Raw genomic sequence first — 25,026 nt, forward strand, 5'->3', positions numbered from 1 at the left:
CCCGGCGCGCCCCTCGCGGCCGGCCGCCACCGCGGCTGGGCCCGGCGCGGCGCCACCCGTGACGGGGGCCGCGGCGGGAGGGACGGTGGCGCCGGCGGAGGCCGCCCTCCCGCCCGCGTTTGCCGCGCCCGCCCGCACCGCCCGGCGCTTCCTGCGGCGCGGGGCGGCGGATCCTGGGCGGCGGGGCCGGGCCCAGCGCGGCGGGGCGGGGGCGGGGAGGAGGAGGAGGAGGAGGGGAGGGGAGAGACGGGGAAGGGAGCGCGGGGCAGCGGCGGCAGGAGGAGGAGTCGGTGCCGCCGCCGGATGCTGCGAGGAGGCGCCGCGGCCCCCCTGCGCTGCCGGCCGCTCACCTGAGCGGGCAGGAGGGAGGAGGAGCCGGCGGCCGAGCTGCGCGGAGCCCGGCAGCGGGCGGAGGGTCGGTCGGGCGGGCGAGGCCATGGCGCCGGGCGCCTAGCGGGGCCGGCAGCGCGGCAGGAGGCCCGCGTCCCGCCGTGTGCGCCCGGCTGCCGGCGGGGGCAGCCGGCGGCCTCCGCCGCGGCCTAGGAGAGCGGGCGGCCTTCCCCTCAGCGCGCCGGGCGCGGCGCCGCCGCGGCCCACAAGATGTCCACTAGGACGCCGCTGCCCACCGTCAACGAGCGGGACACGGAGAACGTGAGTGCCGGGCCGGGCCTCCCTCCGCCGCGCCCCTTCGCCCGCCCGCCGCCCCCTCCGCGGCCGCCGCTCCCCGGCACCTGGCGGCGGCCCGGCCCGGCCCGTCCTGCCGCCCAGGCCAGGTGCCCGAGGGGCGGGCGGGCCGCCCGCTGCCGTCCCCTCGCCGGCGGGCCGGGCGCTCCCCAGCGCCGGGCCGGCACCGCCGCCTGCCCGCGCCTCCGGCTCCTCCATGCGGCGCTGCCGGGGCGGGTCCGGCGCGCTGCGCTCCACGTCGGCCCTGCCCGCCCGCGGCCCCGGGCCTCCCGCGGAGCCGGCGGGCGGCTGCCGCTCCGCACGGCGGCCGGGCAGCCCCTTCCACGCGTTGTTGGGCCGGGCCGGGCCGCCCTTATATGTGCTTGGCTGGAGCCGGCGGCTGCAGGCCCACAGGCAGTTGGCTTCGGTCCCCCGCCGGGGAGAGGCCTCCGGCCCCGCGCCGGGCTGCCCTGCCTTGACGCGTCCCCCACGGCGGGCACCCCGCTGCCTGGGTCGGGGCACCCGCTCGTGGGCTTTCCAACTGTCTGGCACTCGGCATCATCTCGCCTTCAGGGATTCAGCCGTACTTGCTCTTTGTTTGGTTTGCACCTCGAAGACGGTCCCCGGCGTTGCCGTTGCGGTATTCCTTCCTCTCTTTTGCTTTGTGTTGCGTCTGAGGGAGGCTGTCGTCGTGTCCTTGGTACCTCCCGAGTTGATTGTTTGTATCTTCCTTTGTGCTCTGTTTAAACATCTTTGCGCTCTTCCTCTGCTCCGCCCGGACTTGATGGAGTAGAAGAACAGTGTTGTTCTTAGTTGTGGTGGTCTTCCCACAGGAAATAACCAGACTCGGTTATGATAGACAGTGTCCCTGGGAAATCTTAAAATCCTGGACCACGTCTGGTCCTGTCCATCGGTGGTAATGATTTACATAGGCAGTAGTATGGGAGGTGTGAACTTTTCGTCTTAGGTGAGGGGACCGGTATTAAAAAAGGTATGTTTGGAATGTGTGCCGGATATCATTAGTTGCCGTTGGGAAGGTGGCAGAAGGCCCAGGAGGGAAAAAGGAGTCACATGAAATTTAACACGTGCAGTTGCACCCAACTTCTGCTTGAGTGGAAAGTGATTGGTAAGAAACGAAGGAAGATGGCCTGAGATGGGTTGAGGAAGATGCTTGTGTGAATTGCATCAATCTGTAGAGGTTCTGGCCATCAGTAGGAGCTCGTCATTTTAGTTACTGTACAGGTCAAAATAGCTGTGCCTGCTGAATAGGTTACTGAATTATATGAAATGAAAAGTGAACACACGAAGAGGGATTGGAAGACGAACGTAACAGAAATGAGATAATATATTTAGAGAAGTGAAACTCTAGCTTAGTGTCTTCTTATAATGACCTTTTAGTATCGGTTGCTTAGTGGAAGTTTAATTGACATAGCAAAATCAGCCTAGTTACTAGTTAAAGTAAGTAGGTGCATTTGGTCTGTCCTTGCTCTTTATGGACTGATGAATCCTGTATTACTGCCAGAACAAAAGCAAGTCCTCCAGATGAAAATGAAAGTTTAGGTTTAATTAAATGACAAAGTCCAGGTTTGAGTGATATGTGTTACTTATGAGCCTCCATTTCAAATGTATATAGAAATGTAGATGAGAGAGAGATGACAGGAAGGGATAGGAAATACTTATGCATGTATCCAGTAATATAGTATATAAGACTTGCAAAGTACATTTACACAAGGCATATGGAAATATTCTCAAATGTCATCAACTTCTATGGAATGAAAACTTCAATTAAAGGGTTAGTAGTTCATTGAGAAAATATTATGCTAGTTTTGAATGCTCTATTTTGACACCTAGCGATAAGTCAGGATTTTCTTTTATTATTATTTCAGAGTGCATTGGTTATCTAAAAAACCCAAGGTTTGTACGGGATATCAAAACATTCAAAATTGCATGTTTGCTCCTGAAAATCTTGGTATAAGCCTGTAACCTAATAGTAATGAATATAATCCTCTGGCCAGATAAACAGCGAAGAGCTGTGCAATAGTAAGTTCCCAAATGTGCACAAAGTAATTCTAGTGCTGTCACTAGTGTGACGTCTGCTGGGTTTTGGAGCAGAGATCTCAAGTAGATTGTTGCTTCTGCTGGTAGGGGAGCCTTGGGAAGCCTTCTTTCCTACTTGTGGTCTCCCTTGTGTAAAACCTTTGGCTAAAGTGGCAAATGTGGGATGAAGGAGGACGTGGTCTGTTGCTGACTTCATCAACAGCAGCATTCCTTGATTTAAAAAGGACTCTGTTGGGGTGAGGTGAGACTTTTAATTTACTTTTAATGTGCTTCCTCCTGCTAATAAACACTAATGAACCAGGGAGGTGTTTATGCTGATGGGTCTTGATGCACAAAGTTTAGCTGGTAAGCTCTGGGTAACCGAGTGGTTAGAAGTTGCAACTAAAGGGAGAAGTTATTGGAAAGAGGGAGGTGTGAAAGAGCAGCGCAAGTATGGGTGGTTTGGGACTGGTAAATAAATCCATCTTTGTAGTGCATATTTCCAGTTCCCAAGTACATATATTAACACAGCTCTCCCAAGTTCTTCAGCTAAAGGTGACCTTCAGGAGAGCGCTCTTCCATCTCCTATGCGTGGCCATCTCAGCAATGTTTCTCCATTGTCTGACTCTCAAGGGACAGACTGTAGCTCTGTATGCCGGAGAGAGCTGATTGATGGTTCTGAGTACAAGCCTACGTACATGTCCAGCTGTGCTTTGCATGTGGCGTGAGGTCGTTGCATGAAATCATGGGGAACTACCCTACCACTGTTAACCCCTGTCTCTTGGCAGCTGCTTTTAATGCTCTTTAAAATAGAAAATAAATAAAATTTCAACATATGTTTTTCTCAGTGAGTATGCAAGCATGTGTTCTCTCATCTGAAAAAAAAAAAAAATCTAATTGGTTATAGCACCTATCATAAGAATATACATTCCTTGAGGAATTATGGGAATTCCTGGTGGAATGGTTGAAAAACATGCGTATTTCCGTAGTTCTTTATGCCTTTTATCCCACAGTGCCCTTTGAAAATAGTCTAGAAGGGATAAGATCATGCAGCAGATTACTTGGATAAGGTCTGATCAGAAAACTGGAGTGAAAGGTACAGGGACCACTGACAATGGACAAACAATGGGTGGAGGGAAACAGAGGTTGTGAAACAGTATGTGTATAACCGATAGGTCTGTGTTACAGAAATTCACACTGGTTTTTTCCCTTTTGCTATTCTTTATGTCTCCCAGTGCTAGGTTTAACTTTTCTAGCGTATGTCCATAAATATTTTTCATTGGAAATGTTACTCCTCTCTCATGGAAGCTGTGTTTAAGGAAACAGAATATGATTGTCAAACGCTTATTCCTGTTGAATGCTTTATTGGGAAACTTGGGGAAATTAATGGGTGGAGGCAGTACAGTAAAGATTATTTTCATGCCTATTACTGGATTTATTTCTTTCATGTGAGGGATAAGAGTAGTATTCAAAATAATAATTTTCCTGTGTTTTGATTTTCTGCATGTAACTACTTACAGCTTTCTTGATACATTTTATGTAGGCTGTGGTAGGTAATGTTTCAGTGCATTCAAACACTTGCAGTTGGGGTTAGTTTGGGTGAACTGAGCTTCCCATCTCTGCTGAAGCTGGGGGAGGAGAGGGACAGGAATCAAAAGCTTCGAGCTAGAGTAGCTCTTCTGTTTTCACTGAGTTGGTGTTAAATAAGGAAAGGGGTTTTTATGTTTTTCCCTTCATATTATATTGTATCATGTCATTAAATTGGGGAATGGTTTTCCTGAATTAAGGCAAAAGAAAATATGTCAGTAACATAGTCTCTTAAATGATTTGGGGCAGATCTGTATAAGAAAAGACTGAGAGATTCAACAGACAGCTGAATGCAACTTCCTTTAGTAAAATTAATAAAAATGAGAATGGTGTAGTTTGCCTTTTCTTAGTCTGGTGTAAGAATAGTGGTTTTTTTTCCCTATACTATGTGTAATTTAATCTTTTAAGGTATTACTATTATTTGTGAAAGCATTACCATTTATTTGTGTTGTGACATCACCCATCTAGCTAAGTTTTAAGGTATTATTTTGCTTTGTACTTTACAGACACATAAAAGTTGGTTAATTATGCCACTGAGATCTTGTATGTTTATGGTGGAAGAAACAAACAGGGCAGGAGGACTGGATGATAACACTGGCCAGAGTCGAAGAGGAATGTGAGAATTGTGGTTTATCTTACCTCTCCGGTGCCATATGAGAATGATCAGGAGATATCGCAGCAGGGGGAGTTTTAAGGAAGAATCATACAGTGCCATATGATCAGTATCATACAAATAATTATAACTTTGACACACACACACCCCCCTCCCTTTGCTGACCAGTGAGGGAAGGGCGATGTCTCAGATGTCAGCTGAAGTGGGTGTGGTTAAGGCTGACTTTCTGATAGAGGAGGCTACTAGATAGCTGTATTTTAAAGAGGAAAAAAAATTGAACAGGGCAAGAGATAAGAGGATGGAGTGGAATGGTCAGGTTGGGGTAATAATAATTATACCATGTTTAATTTCTTTTTGTTTTGTGTTGTTTTTTTTCTTCTGGATTTGCTTTTGTACAATAAGAACACATGGTTTTGATTTGGACAGAGGGGGCGTGGGAGAAAGTATCTGACAAGAATTCTTTCGTTCAGTGCCTTAAGCAGAAGAATGGCCTAGTTTCCAAGCCTTATGGGTTCAAGAGTACAGCTGTATCTTTCTTATCCACAGGAGATGGGCTTTAGCAAAGTGGAGAATGCCTGTGTGTTTTCCTTGTAAGATTATTTTCCTTGATCATAAGTATACCATTAGGTCGTATGTTTGTTTGAATGGTGAGAACAGGGTATGTTCTCCTAATCTTATTTTTAAGGTTTGTGTTTTCTCTAAGCAGCCTTGTTTTGATTCAGGTCTTGAGCTTCTATATTGTGGGGAAAAGCACATGTTTAGCTAGAGCATTATGCACAGAGAGAGCAAGGTTCATTTTGTTATGAAGTATGTTATCCATTTCAAAGTTAACCTTCCGTGTCAGTCAGAGTCATGAAACAGGTGATATAGATGTTTAGTTTCATTTTCTGTCAAAGAGAAATGTTTTGGAACAAACAAGTGAAAATTAGCTTCAGTGTTCTTTCTAGGTATCATAAAAGAGTATATAGTGTTAAAAGTTCAAAAAGAGTTAATCCAGTTTGATTGTACTACTTCTTTCATTTCATACTTCATAGGGTTTTTGAGGTTCACAGGTAAACATAAAGTTAGATTGTTTGTGGTTGGTGTTCTGTAAACTGTACTTACATGGTCAGTGGAGTTAAACACTGAACTAGAACAAGGAGATTATGTTCCGTGGAGCCTTGTTACTGGTGGAGTCTCTACTGTCATATTTTTCTCATTACTGTTTATAGTAATAGAGCTTTTTAAATTTTTAACTCTGCATTTAAAATGTTTTAAATATCAGTAAAGGCAGGATTCCCCCCCCCCGTGGCACCCAATTATGTTTGGAAATTAATGTTTCTGCTATAAATATGGTAAGTTGCTACCATCACAATTTCTGTTTAGCAGAGGGAGCTCCTGTTAACTTCTGATTTATATCAACAGTTTAAACACAGAAAAAGTAGTAATTTAGTTTTTCTTTTTCATGCAGATACAGTGATTTCTGTAAAATTATATTCTTGATCAGTGATTTTTATTTGCACTTACAGAGGGTTTTTTCTTGTTCTCAGAATTTTTAGTATAGACCCAGCCTTAATATCTTACTGATGTTTGAAAGAGAACTTTAAACACTGTTTTCTAGTAGAGCAGACTTGTTGAGAAACTATACTGTAAAAAGGAGGGATGATTTTGCTATTAACGTGGAGCTAGAAATCTATGGCACAACTAAAGCCCTAAAACAGATTTCTTACAAATTGTCCTACTAACAACTTGAAAGTTTGAGCGAACTTTTCAAATGTTGTGATATCAGAGAGAAAGCATTTTATCACCTCTGTCTGAAACTACTAAAAGATATTATCTAATCTTTTTTTTTAAAAAAAAAAAAAAAAGTTCTGTGCTGCCCTCCAGGTTAAACATACTACTTGTAAGTTGCTGCAGACAGTGACATGTTTCAAACTTAGTTTATTGGTGGTGTGGTCATGACAACACTGGAAACACAATTCTTGCTTTTTGTGGTGGGTTTTATTTCTTTTAATCTTTCTGGAATTTCAGAATTACCCCCAAATTTTTTTTAATGACTTCACAGCTTTTTTCTGGGTCTTCATTCTTGACTGTTTACTCCCCTCTAGGAATGGTAAATTAAGAAGAAGTGTTCCTCACAGTTGAATGTTTCTGAAAACAACTATGAAAGCAGAAAAGTTCCACTGAAACATTCACATTGTTTGGTGTAATGAATATAATGCAACTGAATTTTAGTTTTAATAATAAGCTCTTTCTCCACATCAACTACCAAGCCTGTTTAATTGTTAATATTTTTCTACTTTTTTCATATTCTGAATTAACTTTTTTTTTTCAGTGTGTTATCTCTGCTTGGTGCTAAACTGAGCTTTAAATTGTTCTAGATGCATTTAATCTAAAAAATAATTATTTTTTTTTCTATGAATAACTTAGTAAAACCAAAGGATTGGCAAGATCTCAAGGTCAGTTTAAAACTTCATATCTGTATGTGATGATGCAGCTAGGATGGTTTCAGTGAGCATCCTAGTGAATCTAAGGTTAAAAATTCCAAGAGGATAAGATAGTTCTTGTTCTTAAAGCAGATATCCCTGTGCTTGTTTCATCATATTTTTTTCTAAGTAGTGACCAAACACACTATAGCTATCATGGCAAAATAGTTTAAGGCAGAAGCATTGGAAAGTACTTTCTGTGCTTATCATAATCCTCCTTCTTTTTGAACTTAGATGGCAGTTGAAAAAAATGTCTAGTTGTTTGGGTTTTGTTTTTTTCTTTTTCAGGTGAGCATTTTGTCAGGGATTTCTTTATGTATGGTTTTAAAAAACCCACCAACTTACGCTGAAAGACATATGTTCACAGTTGTAGTAAGGCGTCTGCACAGTTAAATTCAGCTGGGCTACAATTAACCTCTAAAGCAATGAACTGGACATGCTCATGGAGCAGTGCCATGGTTTAGCCTGTAATGATCAATAGAGTGTATTTATGTAAATCCCTAAACCGCAGGTTTTCTGTGCATCTTTGTAGAATGGAAGATCATTATGTTATTCTAAAATTCTCCATCAGAATAGCTGATTGACAGTCACTTTACATCACTTAAATCATCATGGAAAGCCGGCTCTCTATACTGAAACGAGTGCACCATCTGTGTTTTCAAGTCCTTTTATCTGTTGGTTGTTGTATATGGATTCAGGAAAAAGTAATTTTCCTTCTTTTATCTTGCTGTTCCTTTGCTTGTGGGACACCTTAGGTGTGTAGACTGTGGGTGTCACAATGACAAGTGGTCTGCACTCCACTTGTTTGATTGTCATTGACATGGCTTATGATCAAGATGACTTTTGTAAAGACTTCTGCTGAGCTGTTCAAGATTTAAGTGCTCAGTACCAATGACTCCTGGTCATTTGTGTGTGAACTTTTGTCATTTTGTAAAATGTAAGACATGTTACAGAAACCTATATTCACAATACAGTAATACAATGTGTTTTGGGGAAAAAAAGGTTACTTTTCTTCATAGTTACATTATTCAGAAGACTGGCGATATATCAGAAAGAGGACTCTTGGTTACAGTAAGCTTTAGCCAGTTTCATTGTTTTAACTTCCAAACTGTATAGCCAATCTAAAGAAGCACTTGCGGGGGGGGGGGAAGCAGTAAAACATTCTTTAAATTGCTCAGTCATTTTGAATGCCCAGCAAGTATAGCACCTTGATATGTTTGTTCACAGTGTTAATGATTTCTCAAGTAAGGATTGCTAAACATAGTTGAGTTATACCGAGGAGAGAATGAAACATATTCATGACTTCAGATCAGTGTCTGCCTTGTTCACTGTGACCCTAGTGGTGTGTTGGCAGTGAGTAGAATAATAATACTGTTTTATGTTTGAACATGTGGCCTGTAGAATTCACAAACATAGAAAAATGTTAATCAGAGCAGACAATGATATCCAAACTTAGATATATTTTAATTGATCCAATGTAAGGAGTTTTGTCTAGTTGTGTTGCAGAACTGTATTTTAAACATACGTAGTTGTGATACAGATAGCTTGAATAACGAGACAGAACTTTATTTCACCTCTAATGAAAGAACTTGTGTAGTACATCGATGTTCGCATAGCTGAACATACAGAGTTACTGGATAGCCCATGGCAGTCTTTTGCAAGAACAGATAATGATAGTATTACTGGTGACAAAGTCTTAATTGTTTTTGTATTATAAAGTAATAGTAGTGCATGATAACTTTGAAAATCTCAAGCAGAGACAAAATTAGGCAAGGTTGTTAGAGAGAAGTGATATCTTGCATTAGACAGATGTGGTTGGAGACTAGATTAGATTTGGATAGATTAGGCTCTAGCAGGGCTTGCTGTAAAGACTCCTGCCCAAGGCTAACCTTGTGGTGAAACCTGTAGTGTCTCTGTAGGAGGATCCACGCCTTACTCATGATTCAGTAAAACACGCACCTTCTTGTAAGTGGAGGCACAGACTTAGTCACTGCGATAGAGTGCTATTTTCGGCTCTCTTGTAAGCTTTCCTCCCAGCTTCCTCCTTTCCCCACTGTTGGCTCTTATCTTTTCCATCTTAATCCAATACTTAAGAGAAACTAAAAGAAAAATCATGTAAAATATCTTTTACTTGTTTCCAAGCAGCCTCCTTTTTCAGAGTGAAAAAGGCCATTTATTTGTAATCGTAATGTTAAAGGTTATCACATAGACCGTTTTTCTTATTTACTCCCTCAAATATTTGACCAATTTCATTTTAAACCTGGTGATAGTATATAACCTGCCATCACAGCAGCTTTGTCCTTACATACTTCCCAATATCCATCTTTCTGAGATTCCGTTTACCCATGTTCATTAAGTTGCTGGCCATATAATACCTGTAATTTCCTATCTCATCACATTTTCCCCCCCCCCCCCCCCCCCCCCCCCTTGTTTTCCCTCACATTTTGCTTACTGATGTTCTTTTGTGCTTGAGCTTGTGTACTTGTTGCCAACTTCCTTATGCTTCTCACTCTTTCTGGGACCTTTTCCAGTTTTGCTCATTTAATGACATAAGCAAAACCAATACAAAGCTTTACTAAAGCTACATAGTTGGAGCTCCTGTTTATCCTTTTGTATGAATCCCAAGGAGCATTTTAGTATGAGAATAATCTGAATTGTAAAGTTAAAGGGAGTGAAGAAATGTTTTGCTGTGGGTGGGTTGGGGGAAGTTGTTTCTGTTTTAGGGGCTGTTCTTGAAATTATTATCAAAAAGGCTTGTTACAATTTTAAATACTCATCAGTTAGACTGTATTTACCTCACTCTGCATTTCCTTCCCTCCCCCTTATTAAAGTTACTGAGTCGCCTTCTCTAACAGCAGAGAGTAACCAGAGCTTTATAATGATTAAAGGATGTACAATTTTGTAATGCTCTTTGTAGAGAGAGATTTTCTTCATATACTCAGTAGATATGTAAAGAATTTAATGTACGAGAATTGCAGTTAGGGAGGCAAAGTGTAGGATGTACTGCAATGTATGTAGCAGCAGTGTAAATTACTTGTGCTTAAACAGTAAATATCTGAAATTCCTGGAGAGTCCATGTTTGGCTTCAGTTGTATGTAAGTATCTTTCTAATTCTTAGATGTTTCTGTCATTACTTAAAATAAACAGAGGTATAGCTCAAAGAAATCAGAGAATGTTGAGCATTAAAAGGAGTCTGATTTTTGCCATGGAAATTACCTTAGCCTGTTAAATGCTGTGTTGAGCTCTTACAGAGGATATGGTTGTTTTCTACAAATGGATTGCATGTGTAATGTATTTACTCATATCTGTATTCCAGATAATAGCAATTGAAGGTTAAAGAATTCTTTAAAGCATTTGGTTTTTATTTAGTAATTTTTTTCCAACAGTAATCAGATTTTCTTTCCACTGCAATTATTACAGACCATCTACTGGTGGTTAAAAAAAAAAATCGGGAAAATGTTGTTACTTGGTGAAGGACTAAAATAGTATTTTTTCCTTAAGGTCTGACTCCAGAAGAAATAATAATTGTAATCATTCAGTACAATAAGATGTATACAGAAAATACTAATAATCCTGTCTTTAAATAGTATTTGCCAGGCATACCTATGTACAGTAGCTTTTCAAACTTGTTTTTCTTAATTTGATATTAAATTAACAGGGCCAGCTGCTTTTTAGAGTTATTTCTTCCAGTGATGGACATAAGATGCACATGAACAAAGAAAACAGATGAAAGCACTTCACAGTGAAACTCTTGCTCCATCTACTGCATAGTCAAGAGAAATCTTATCTACAGAAAGTTGGTATGAGCAATGAGGGTCGAACTAATATAGATGCTGGAATTAGTCAATGGAAGACATAATCATTATTAGAGAATGTACGTCTACAGCAGTGTTTATAGACAGGCTAAGGGAAATCTAATTACTCAACCTGTGCAAAGCAAACTGAAAAAAGCCTGTATTTAAAGGTCCTTTTTAAGAAACCTATTCTTGCTTATCCAGTGATTGCAGTATAGTGCTCATACCAAAATCAAATTTGATGTTTTCTAAATACTACAAGATAATACTGATTATTATTGGTGGTGGTGATTTTATGACCTTTTGTAAAACTTTGTATTTTTGATATACTGTACAGGCTTTTTTACTGTCACTTGTTAAATCCATATCTTAAGTAGAGTTCTTTTCAAAGTGAGTGATGCCAAGCCTTCTGGAGTAACATAGAAGAGACAAACTGGCCTCCCATATCCATCTGTTTGTTTTCATTTCCTTCACATAATAATAATTATTAACCTGAAGAAGCTGAATTAAATATAGCACTTGACTACTGGACTAAAGTTATTATGGTAACGTGAAATATTAATGGTGCATGAGCCATTTTCCTAATATTGACTTGATTTAATCAAAGATATTTCTAAGACTAGTGCAGTGGGTGACAAACAAAACAAACCCCAAAGCAAACTGGGAGGCTGTCAAGTATATTGGCGAGTGGGACAGTTATATATTGGAGTTAAGTTTGCCCCCAGATAATTACTGAGAAAGGGGAGAAAGCTTTGCCTGATTTCAGGTCAGCTGTTGGGTGGTAGGAAGATGGTAGAAAATGAATAGAACCTTTGTTAGCTGTTTGGTGAAATGAGAAAGACATTTAATGTGATAACTTTCATCCCCTGGGTTTGGAACGTTTCTAGTTAGTTTGGTAAATTAATGGAAAAAAAATTACAGACAAAGTCCAGGTAAGCCTGTGATAATTTAGGGATCACAGCATTGCATAAGGGGATATGTGATCGTCTCTCTTGCAGTGTGTGGCTTTCCTCATCTCTTAAGAGGCAAGGAACATCTTGGGACTGTAGGTGAGAGACAGACCCTTGGCAGGTTGATGGTGGAAGAGAGAACATAACATTGCTGTCTGACCCATCCTAAGTCTTGGAATAATTCAATGATGTCCATTTGAAATCTGCATAAGGATGATTCTCCTTTTAAGGTTTTGAGGATGGATTCCCACTTGCTGGTATGGAAATTGATAGTCCCTGTCACCTGATGACATTGTCCTCAGGTTCCCATGACTTCTTTGCTTTCCTGACTTTCTCTTCCTTAAGACTGAATCAGATTAATTTCTGTCTCAATATGAGACAGCATCTGATTAGTTAAGTCACCTCAGTTGGGAATTTCCAGACAGTAAGACACATTGCTCTCATGTTATCTAAACTGTTTCGATGTCCAGCTCAGGACAGAACCGAGAGTTGTCCCTGCTAATGATGGGCTGGATGCCACTATTGCTGCTACTGGTTATTTGCTGTACCTCACCATCTAGATCAGGAGATGCCTGAATTTGATGGCTTGCAAGCTGGGGTACTGTCTAAAGACTATAGCTTGGGATCTGGGATTCCTCACCCACTGATTGTCAAGGACTCGAGAGAAAGTCACACTTCTTTTTAATTGTAATTTTGTTCTTACTTTTGGATTGGCTGCTTCTTTTGATGACTGTATTCATTTTGAATACATATTAGTTTCTGGGTAAATCAACATGTATTGTGTTTTAATATTTTCTTTGTATTCTGTGATGTTTTTTCTTTGCTGACTGATGTAACATGGACTATTTCTTTTATGTTCATTCTTTTTCTTAATGCTTGGCTTTTACATCTTGGCTATACTCACACATGATTTCTGTTTATGGTTTTAATTTAGCTCATTGACAGATATCTGTGGTATATGTGTGATTGTCAGTATTCATTATCTACTGTAGTACTGTATCTGCCAGTTTAAAGCATATAAAGAAATATATTTTTTTCTAGCTGTATTACATACTTTGAAAAAATCTTTTCAATTTAGCTTCCTAGTTGTATATATTCTGAAGTGCTAGATGATGATCGTTTGTGATCACAAAAAATTGAAGCCCAAAGGTTAAAATAGGTGGTTGCAAGAGTTTAGAAAAAAGGGGCTTCAAGGAGATTCTTGTCTGAGCTCAGTGTAGAGCATGTTCTTTGATCATAAGATATGAGCTTGTCCAAGGGGCATACAGTGTTTGGATAGCTTGAAGTTAAGCATAAATCTGTGCAAGGTTGGGAATATGTTTGCTAAGTTGAAATGTGGTGTAGCATTATCCACATAAAGGTAAATAGCTACTACAACCCAACTGACAACATTTTATTTGATCTGTTAATTACATGAAAAACAGGGCAGAGAGCACTCAGCAGAAGGCTGTTTTCATTTTGTTCTGGGGTTGTTTGGTTGGGTTTTTTTTTTGAGTTCCCCATGTCCCACTATACCAGCTGGCTTGGATACATAGTCATAATCTTGCTCTGTATGTAAAACATAATTTACACTTTCAGACAACCAACTAAGTTTAGTCGTGTCCTTACAACTTTACCTACAGTTCCTACATTAGATCAAGTTCTGTTAGACTGTTCTCATAGACAAAGCTGTTGTAACGGAATACTGCTGAAGTGCAAGCTCATTGGTAGGAGTGTCCTACACCATCTAAGGTGCTTCCTCCTCTTAGGAACGTAGCTGGGTTTCCTGTGTCAAAATATGCATTACTCCTCAAAGTCAACCTTTGTATCATTGCTTACAAAAAAAGATGTCTGTAGAATGCTGAGTCTGATTATATCCTGGCTTAAATATTAAAACCGCATCTCCTTGGCAAATGAGGTCCAGTAGGCACTCTGTGCTTCAGTCTTCTGAGGCAAGACTTGTTAATGACATCAGAAGGCCTTGCTGAAGAGAGATGGACCAGGAAATATTATCAAGCCTTGAAGCTGAAGAAAATAAGCTAGTATGCTCTAGTGTAAGAGGCCATGAAAGTGCTCTCCAGGTCAGGAAGGATTCCCTGCCCTTGCCCTGAAAGCTGCAGCTCCTGTGGAAGGGTGTGAGAGGCCCTATTAATCTGCTGTAGCTCCATGCATTTTTTTCTTAATTCTCAAAATTATCTTGTTGCCTAGCTACTTTTAGATACATTGATGTTGTGTGTACTGTATTTTATGAAGGGAGATATTAAGAGGAGCCTCCATACCCTTTAGATTAGACTTCCAAGATCCCTAAAAGGTATATGTCAAAAGAATATTGGAAAATCCTTCTGAGTATTGGGTAACTTCATTTGAAATATAATATCCTCAAATATTGGAGTCCTGCACTGCCCTACAGTTTCTCTTCTAGGACATGTGTACATCAATTAGTATATATTGCTATCAGGTTGGATATTATAATTGGCCATCTCATCACTTTTTAGAAGCTGGCTTTGCTTCAAAGTTAATAAGACCTTGAGGTAAAATAGTCTTCAGACTAAGATGGTGATCTGTCTTGATGAATTCATCTTTGGATCCATTAGATGAATCCAGTAACAGGGATGTAAAGACCTTAGAAACGCTGTCCAGCTTGCTAAAGGAATAAATTAATTTTCTATTTTATGTAGCAGATCGCTCCTAAAGGGTAGCTGCTTAAGCTTATGTTGTGTGCTCTTCTGTCTCACACCCAGTGCAGGTAAACAGCATAAATCAGCACGTCTACTTATTTGTTTGTGGGATTTCTTTTGTTTGTTGGGGGTTTTGTTTGGTTTTTTCCCCCATCCTTCTGTTTTTTTACCTTGTTGTGGAATGGGAGTAAGTATCTCCTGGCTAAAGTTTCACTACTGGTGTTGGTTTACCTCTGGATTACCAAGAAAAGTGGTGTCATCAATTTTCTTTTCCATGTTGTTCCTGTTCTGACAGTGTGGTTCGGCATGGAGCTGATGTGGCCCCATCTTCCTGGTGTTGGGTGTTCCCCTTCCTCCTTGGGCCTGTGCTGATGTCCAGGAAACTGGGGGGGGGGGGGGTGTGGTACATGTGCTTGGGGAGCTGGAGGCTACCCTGGGAGAAGAGTTGTTAGGTTTTGTCTGGTTTGGTTCCCTGTGTTGGCTTTCCATCCTGCTGTCCCAGTGGTACTGTGGCTGTAGGTGGGTGTGGGCGTGTGACCAGTGTTGGGCCGGCTTTAGCAGCCATCAAACCACATGTGGACTCTTCCAGAGTTGTTTTAGGTATAGAATGGGCAAGGAAAAAATTCCCATTTCATAAACTTTGAGAGAAAGAATGAATTGGGATTCAGAACCTGGTCCCAATTAGCTGCGTGTAGGCTTTCCTTCTGTAGAAAAAAGCTCAGCTGGCTCAGAAGGCTGTTTGATCATGAGTGTCTGAGACAGTGCTATAATCTGGTTGCTCTTTTGTGAGTAAACCTTGCCTCTTGCTGCTGCTCTTCTTGCTTGAGGCAAGCCTTAGGTTTCCAGATTGTAGTCTCCAGACTGTAGAAACAGCCCTTTCCCCTCAGTTTTGAAGTTTGGTATTAAAGGATTTCCACTTCTTGTACTCCTGCAAATGTTTGAAAATCAACATGTGCTTGACATGATCCTGAACTGTAACTTGTTTCATGTCTCTCTTCTCCTGCCTTTCATCAGTCCAGCTGAAAAATGACCTGGGTGCATCATTTATAAGTGCAATAAAAACTCTTGCCAGTTTCCTTTGCCAGAAGTTTTGCTTTCTGGGTGTGTTCCTGTTCAGTTGGTTCAATTAATGATCAACATTAGCATTTTCTTTTTTTTTTTTTTTTTTGTGAGGACTTTTGAGCAACCTGTGAGTGCTGTGGCATTTGGTCGCAGTGCCCTGTACCTTACTGCATCTCTGGGTGCTGGCAGGATGTCCTGGGTGGCCTGGGAACACTCACTGGAAGCTCTGTACTGGCAGGTTTGGAAATCTCATTAAGTCAGAAAAGTTCAGCAAGGTTAAACTGATCACCTCCTGAAGAAAGAGCAGTGGCTGGCAAGAAATGTTTAAAGAACTCTCTCTGTGTGAAGGACAGTGTTTAAAGGTGTCCAGAAGGCTGCAGTAGGAAGTCTTTCTCCTTTCTTCCCCCTGCCTTAAGTGGTTTTCTTCAAAAACATGGGTTCATCTTAGGTTTCATGGGTGAGGGACATTAACCATTTTATTTGGCAAGATAGGAAACAGTTTATTCTTTTGCTTGGTAGGGCTTGCCTGTAGCTTCTAGTACTATACCAAATTACAAATAAAAATGAGTAAATGTGAGGATTTTAGGAAAAACACTTTTTTCCCTGCTGTTCCACCTGTGGCTTACTGCAGCACCATTTAGCTGGTTTGTCTCAATTTTCACTGGGGCTATAGGGAGGGTTCAGGGTTTTTTTCCGCAATTAATGGAGGTGATATGGGCCAATTGTCCTGAATTAGCCCTGGAAAATCTTGTTTGTGTGTTTGGGATGAGTCAGGAAGGAAAGTGCCAGGTTGAAATAACTGCCAATTCTGAGTGAAATGGAACAAAGGCAGGAAGGTCCTGTCCTTCTGCACCTGCACGCCGGGCCAGGCTGAGGGCTTCAGGCCCAGGGAGAGGAGGAAACCTGTTAGCTGAGTTCAGGTTACAAGACCTGATTTAATTCCATGAAGGTATTTGTTTTTCTGAAATATTTTGACCGACCTCTCAGGGAAGGACCAGTGCATTTTTTTTTTTTTTTAATTTTTTTTAATCATTTGAATAAAAAGTATCTGTGATTCCATGTGATAATGAACTCCACCCTTCCATATGACATCACTGCTGCATTAAAGGAAAATAAAAATAAATTGGGAGCATCAACATGGTTATGTTAGCTGTGTATAGCGCTGCACTAGTAGATCATGGGCTCTGTTTTCTATCCTTGATTGCTTCAAACATAGAGCTGTAAACATTGCATCCTGTGTAGTTTGTGATTAGAAAAACAATTCTGTCTCAAAGTTGGCAAACTGATTTCTGATATTTCACAAAGCTATGTTGATCACTTTAAAACAAACAAAACAAAAAACCCCAAACAAAACAAAAAAACCTAAACAAAACTTCTAAGGGGCTTAGATACCATAGTAACAAGCACAGGATAAGATCTACCCAATGCTCAGCATAAGTTTACCTATTGCCAGCATATATGTATGCTTTTAGAAAGGAATCTTTATTGTGTATTGACATAAAGGGGTTGTATTTCACCTTGCAATAGAAATGTTTTACTATTAGCTTTGAAGTTGTTTTTTTGAAATAATATTACAATTGGGAAGAAAAGGAAAGAGATATACTAAAAAAGAGTAAGGGGGAAGGTATTTTGTTTAGTATCTCACTTGATACTATATATTGACCTCTAGGCTTACAGGTTGGATTTTTTTTTTCCAAAGTTTTATAAAATGCTTTTCAGGGTTATAGCATCAGTTAATTAAATGTTTCCATATGCTTGACTGAGGCGAGTTTTATTTGAATTCATTGTTATTGCTAATAGCTTCAAGCTCTTTCAAAAGTTCATGCCTAGAATTCCTACATATTATGTAAATCTGATAGAAACAGAAAGATGCACATGCTTGTGTGTGATTATTTTCTTTGCGTACTTCTGGAAAGCATGCGTGAGCAAGCTCAGGGCATGGGTAAAATTTTGTCTGATTTTTTTTCTGTCTCTGCTATGCCTTGACCTTGGTATCTGATTTAAAATCTCTATATACTTTTTCCCTCTCATTGTGTGTGTGTGTTTCTTGTTGTTTTCTGAGCTAAGTCCTGCATATTATCCTGTTTCAGTGGAGTAAGTTGATTGCTTTGGATTGTGGCTGCTTTTTTAAATAACAAAGTTTCTATCATGCATTCCTAATTAGTATGCATTTAATTGCTGATAAGAAATTATGAAAGGAATCATGTGTGCATACATTGTCTTTTTAATTGCCCGCTCTAAAGCACTCTTTCATGTGTTAGATATGAAAACTTAGAGTGGATAGTGCTCTGTTAATGCTTTGACTGAGATCAGAGTTGCTTTAGTAATTGTAGTATGGTGTGACAGGTACATGTGGCAAGGGTAAGCTGTGGTTTTGTGTAGATGTGAGGTTTACCTGGAAGAGGAGTGAAACCCCTTCTTCTGGCACTAGCTGATGGATCAGGTACTATCATCTTGTGCAGTTCAGAGTTGCACCATGCTTCATGTCTGTAAACCTGGACCTCAGGGTGCTCTTGCTTTGTGATGCAGAACAAGCTGATCTGAATATTTCTGTTGGTTTCTGCATTGAGGTTTATGAAGATCTTTCAAAAAACTGGACTTTTCTGATTTAGTTTGATTGTTGCTTCAGCATAAGAAAAAGGCTTGCTAGAAGCTCCTAGGTCCTAAAGGAATACTTGCAGGCAGCAAGCAGTTAAAACATTAAAACAGCTGGACATCCAGAACATTGCTTCACATCTTTCTCCCCTTTCCTTCCCCTGTATTGTGAATCAAAGCTGTTGCAGATCAGAGCTGCTTAGAAGATGGTCTTCTAAACCCTTCAGACTCCCTCTGAGCTAGCTATTTTGATTATCTTGCAAAATACGACAGCTGTTACAAATGTTCACATGTATGGAACGTGCTTGAAAATGTTTGGATTTCTGAATATAAAAATTGGCCACAAGAAACAGGAGATAATATTGAGAGAGAAGGTGTGATGATGTACCTTTTCTAGCACTGTGTGTGCATACTTTGCTTCTGCAGACTGACTGTACCAAGGAATTTGCCTTTCAGTAATTCAAGAAGGGGAAAATTCAGGACTAAGGCGTTTGTTTAATCAAGTGAGTTGTATTTGTAGGTAGATAGATGTGTAGAAATTACCCCGTTACTCAGAAGAGCTATTGAAGCCTTCAGTGTTGTTTGATTGAGAGACACTGTGTGTTTTGGTGGTCGAAATGATTTAGGGGACTTTTTAAGACTCAGCTGTAAGAGCAGTTAATATATGTGATGATGTAATCTTAATTACAGTGTATAATCTGTGAGAATACTACTCCAGTGGCTAGCTAAGTGGGTAAAGGATGCTGAGTAAGTAGAGTAGTGGAGTGCACACTCTGCAGCTACTTGGTGGGGTTAGTTCTTCTGCACTTTCTCAAAGATAATGAGTCTGGGTATTGGGTCATCTTGCTTTTGCAAAGCTGCCTTGGGTAAACAAGGAAAACGATAGCCTTGAGTCTTGGGGAAGCCATGGGTCAGATTAACTTTTGTGATTTTAGTGCCTTTGACTGTGATAACTTTAATGGAACATCTCAGAAACAAACCTTGTTAGGAGTAATAAGTGTTAATTGAGCTCTCTTTGGTCACAGTCTAAAATTGAATGCTAGGATTACTTTTTTGAGATTTCTGAAAACTTGGTAGATTTGGATCTGTATGGGTTTTTGGTTTGTTTTGGGTTTTTTTTATATTTGACTAATGTACAAAATACCTAAATGGCTGCTCTAATATACTGTTTCAGCTCTAAACTTTTGTTACTGCTGTAACTTTTTTTATTTAGAATTGCATTTTATTTTAAGAAACATCTAATTTTATGTGTTGATTTCTAGACAGTTAAGTGACATAAACTGAACGTAGAGGAAGTCATGTTTATGATGTACTAGTAAGGTAGTGTTTCACACCGCATATTATATATATTAAGATATATTATCAAGATATCTAGAGAAATATCAGCATCCCTAATTAAAATCCTGTGTAGAAATGCAGGTTGTTAGCTGGAATTGTTTTTAGATGGCAATGAACTTCAAAGAGAGTGTTGTTTTTACAGCCCACTTGTTTCCAGCACCCTGAAAAATTTCTCAGAATTTAGATATTGTTCTTTTGAAATGGCATTTTTAAATAGCCACACAGTAGCTGATGCATAATGAATGAACACATTGTAATGGACCAGAAAGGTCTTAAAACTACATCGCCTGTTTTTCTAGACAGTGTGGATGTTCCATGCTTCTGTGGAATACAGCTTTGACATTGTTTGGAAATAATCTCAGAGATACTGTTGTTTGACCTAACTTTTTCTCCCAACATCTTAACCTTGTTATGTTTCTATTTCATTGAATGCTGATTTCTAGAAGTTGAGGAGTTTCTAGATTAAATTCCTCTGTACTTTCCAACAATAGCAAGCTGTTTATGTGCAAAAGAGAGGCCTATTGCAAGACTTAAGAAGAATAATTACAATTTAATTCAGTGATGTTGAAATTCAGAAATTATATAGTGTCTCACAAACTAAGAAACTTGACCTTTATGCATGTTTTCTGTCATCCTTGGGCATAGCTGGGGAGAATAGTTGAATCTGAAGATAATCTGTCTAAGAGGCAATAATTGAGAAAATATCCAGATGATAGTTTTTCTGTCACAAAAAGAGCAAAATCCAGAATTGCCATGACCCTGAACTTTGTTACTTTTTTTTTCTTCAGATTTGGTTCAGTGTTACATTGTCATTATGATCAAGTAACTGCTTTCCCTGTTAAATCTGCATTAAAATGATCTGTCTTGTGAAGCCATCTTTCGCTTTGCCTGTGGCATTGGCTTTGCTTGCCTATCCAACTGTTTATTCACAAGATCTCTTCAAGTATCTACTGGAAGTAGGCTAATGCTGTGAAGCATATGAAATTGGCAATTGATATTAGGCTTTCTAATGCATCTTGTAGGCATTGTATTTCAAGTAATTAAGATCTAATTGTGTGCATAAATAGGCTCAAAGACTTAAAGCTTGTGTAGCGTAGTGCTATAGCTGTGGACAGGGTTCTAGGTACAGCTATAATATTATTAGCACCATACAAATACTGATCTTGCAGGGTGTTTTCTTAGGCGAGACTTATTTGGGCTCTGGTTTATTGCATGTAGGACTAGTGTCCAACGTTGAAGGAATGTTTCAAAGCCTCTTTGCCTGGAGCTGTCCTTCTGATCCTCTCTTTCCAAGTCCACAGAAAGTATTTTAATTATGTGCTTCTAAAGGATAAATACTATTGCTAGCATGTTATTTTATGGTTGAATAAATGTGTCTGATACACAGAATCTAAACATGCCTGGCTTGTTTCGTTCTGCAGTAGCTCAGAAAACAGTTTAGCAGTGGGGACAAAGTAGTATTTTCCAGAGACACTCGGGTAATGAAAAGACAAACAGAAAATTATATTTAGGACTGTTCTCCTGGACATAGTGAATAATTAATAATGCTGGAGGTGATGTAAGCAGAGTTGTGCTACATTTGGGAAGAACATTCTGGTTGTGGTATACTCCTTGTTTTTTCCGGTTGTGTTGCAGCTGTTTGCTAGTTTTCCCAATTCTACTAGTGCTTATGTCCTGAAATAACTCCGCTCGGCTCAGTGGGACTATCTGTAAACCTGGCAGTTTACAGGAGGGGATTGACTTCAGTCTATAATAAATGCACACTGAAGTTTGAAGCGCTGCTTTAAATTCTATTTTGCATAAGAAAATAATTACTTGCATAAGGAATGATGTGTGAGATCAGCATATACCAACATTAAGCTGGGTATTGGGAGACACAGTGAAACCTCCCATTGCCTTCTGACTCCGCTTTCAGCTTGTCAGAGATCTCTGACACCTTTGGTCTGTAAAGAAACAGTCTCAGTGTTCTGTACAAGGGTATTGAGATACCCACTTTTTGACTGAAGCAGTGAAAAATGGGAAAATATTAAGGTGTCTTTTGAGTTTCGTTGATGCTTTATGCTTAGCAGGAACTGAGTGAGCTGGGAGTAAGCATGCCTTTGTTACAAAATATAAAAACTGGTAGGAGAAGACACTGTTTCTACCTACAGTATTTGCCTGCCTTTAAATCTGTAGCTTAAAAAAAATAGAGGCTAAATTTTACCTGTTAAACATTTGTACCCATCTGCCACTAATGTTAGAAAGCATTCGAAATACTGAAACACTTAACACCCCTTTGACATCTTCTGTTACTTTGGTTTCTCCTTGGAACATTTCCAAGCCCTATCTGTGTCTTGCCCCTTATATACTTGGAAGTTAAAGAGTACAGAAGCACTGCAGATCTCAGTGACTAACATTTAATGTGGGATGATGTGTTGGCATGCATTAAAAATAACATCCTTTTAGTTCTTCAGACTTTTTGAGATTTAAAATGTATTTATGAGATATCACGGAGGGTTTTAAGAAGGTTTTAAGCAGATTATTATTTTTAAATGAAGATGTAGATTGTTCATTATTTGAAAACTTCTATGACTTACAAAAAGATGCAAAGGGGTTTGTGGACCAAAGCTTACTTGAAAAATTTTTTCTCATAATGTTATTTGAGTGAAGAAAGTTAAAAAATAATAGAGTGAAACCTTGTTTTCAAATATGCAAAAGTACAAATATTTTCTTTACTGTGTATTTTTAAAAAAGTAAATCTGGTTATGATTAGACAAGGTTATTTGCAATGTAACAGCATAGTGTGTAGTTTGGCATAGTTTCATATTTTAAAAGTCTGCAGTGGTTTGTTAGTTACTGCCTAGGTGTCTCTAGTTTTGCATTTGGAGCTGGTAAAATCTTTCTGCAGACCTTCTTCTTGAGACATACATCAAACTCTGCCCAAAGACAGTGTGTTCTGTTAACCATCCAAAATTATCAGTTATATTTTAGAAGTAAATGAATGACTCCTCTCTACAACTTTTTATGCTTTTAGTCTATTTTGCTGCAACTGTCTAAAACCCAAGTAGCTAAATTCCCAACTGTTTTTATCTGCCTTCCAGCATACCTCTGTGGATGGATACACTGAACCACATGTCCAGCCTATCAAGTCGAGTAGCAGACAAAACATCCCCCGATGTAGAAACTCCATTACATCTACCAATGAAGAGCATCCTCACATTGGAAATTATCGCTTACTGAAAACAATAGGAAAAGGAAATTTTGCCAAAGTGAAACTGGCAAGGCATGTGCTTACTGGAAGAGAGGTAAGCCTTTCAAAAAAAGAAAACAAAACAAAAAGGCTGTCAGTGTGTTTTATGTTCTCTTTGGCTATCTTTATAAGTATTTCTGCTATTCTTTCATCTTTCTCTTCTGAATAGAAAAAGTGCATTTTTAGTCGTCATAAAACAAGATGTAGAGAGGCTGTTTCAGGATACAAGAAAGGTTACCTGAGGTGCCGGAGTTTTCTCCCTGTAACCACTCACCCCTTTTTTAAAAATATTACTTCTTGGTAGGAGATCAAAAAGCTTGCTGCACATAAAGGGGTATTTTGGAGCTGGGAGACCACCTGTTCATCCCCAAGCATTTCCAAAACTGAAGATAAATCTATTGATAGATTTCATTGATATTGATAATCTATTGATAGATAGATAGGTAGGTAGGTAGATAGGTCCTGATATTGAAATATATTGATAGATAGATCTTGTGTTTGGAGAGCCTGGTTTTGCAGTAGACAGGATAATATTGTCTGACAGAAGTGTAAGACTGATTTCTTGGTGGTACCATCTGGTGGCAAAGTTCTGAGCTCTTGCTAGTAGATCCTAATAGGTAAGGAAATTTTGCTTGATGAAATGCGTAAAAGCAGACATACATGCATGTCTTATAGGCACATCTATGCTTTTACTCATGGAGGTGCGATATATTTTTATTCAAACATTTTTCTGAGTTTAGTAATCCATGGTGGTTTTTTTTTTCCAAGGTTGCTGTGAAAATAATAGATAAAACACAGCTAAATCCTACTAGTCTGCAAAAGGTAAGAATATACCATATTATCTGAAATTCTATAAACAGTTGAACTGTGATCTTTTGTTTACTTGACAAAAATATTTGGTCCCTTTATCTTGCTAAACAAACATCTTTGTGTATGCAGGACCTTGGGGGACACAGTGGTATCCTACTGTCTTTGCTACAAGGTGCATGTGCAATTTGTCCGAGGGCAGTTATTGTATGTGGTTCCTAAGCATTGCTTCTTTGCTCTTCCTTCCTCCAGCTTTACTCTTTGCTGACAATAACATTTGTGTCTAATTACATACACAAGTAGTTTGTCTAAATATTAAGTCAAGACATAATGCTGTAAAGGATAGTATTTTTCTTGAATTTGTCTTTAATGTAGTAATTGACTTTTGTGGACTTGCAAGTTTTAATAGTTTTATTTCACCTTTGTTTTTACAGTCTTTCAACTTTATTAAAGTATTTGTTAAACTCAAGGGACCTTTGGCAGTTACTTTTTGTGTATAGAATTGACAAAATGACTGAACGTAATCAGAACATTTTTGTTTGTAGATAAAAATTCAGAAGTCCTTCATAACCATTGTAATAAGTGTTTTAACAAAACCCTGGAGGTTTTTTGTTTGGTTTGGGTTTTTTACTGTTTAACTCTCCATATGGCTGGTTTTGGCTGAAGCACAGAAATGTCATATTGTCCTACTGGCGATTGCCTATTATAAAAAATTGGGGATATTTTTTTTAATTTACAAATACTATGCTGCTGCTGTCTGTAGCCTCTTTCTCTTATTCTACAGCTACGACTTACTGCTGTTCTTTTATCTCTGGCTGCCGTTACATTTATTTTATTGTGCAACTTCTGGTTGTGAGGAGTTACAAACAACTTTGCTTTAATTTCTTTTTATTTCTTTGATTTCTTACAATTCTTTGATTTATTTAATTTCTCTTCTGTAGTGTTTTTGTTTGAGTATAGGTTCTTCAGGATTTTGTGGTGGTTTTTTAATTCAACCTGCAGTGTAGAGTTCATGCAAAAACTTTGCTATCCTTAAGTCCTACACACTATATTAAGCAAATCTCTTTCCTAATATTTGAGGTAGTGAAGAGGGACCCATAGAGGCAGTATGTGACAGAGCATACTGTGGAAATCCTGTGCTGCTCACAGAGTTTGTTTCCTACTTAGCTTGGTACTTACACTTGGAGAGCTAGGTGAGTTTGTCTGGTTGTTGAGCAATGAGAGGGTAA

General features: G+C 39.7%; 1 protein-coding gene across 7 annotated transcripts in view; it reads left to right on the forward strand.

The window, feature by feature from the left end:
• The first annotated feature begins 255 nt into the window (after window positions 1-255).
• MARK1 (microtubule affinity regulating kinase 1) overlaps window positions 256-25,026 on the forward strand; it is a 59,527-nt gene continuing 34,756 nt past the window's right edge. For all 7 annotated transcript variants that reach the window (XM_074897253.1, XM_074897257.1, XM_074897254.1 and 4 more), the window contains exons 1-3: window positions 256-651; window positions 22,842-23,045; window positions 23,759-23,812. In XM_074897253.1, coding sequence (XP_074753354.1) covers window positions 601-651; window positions 22,842-23,045; window positions 23,759-23,812 — 309 coding nt within the window. In that variant the 5' untranslated portion in view covers window positions 256-600. The remainder of the gene's footprint in view (window positions 652-22,841; window positions 23,046-23,758; window positions 23,813-25,026) is intronic.

This window comes from Athene noctua, chromosome 1, assembly GCF_965140245.1.
Source record: "Athene noctua chromosome 1, bAthNoc1.hap1.1, whole genome shotgun sequence".
NCBI lineage: Eukaryota > Metazoa > Chordata > Aves > Strigiformes > Strigidae > Athene > Athene noctua.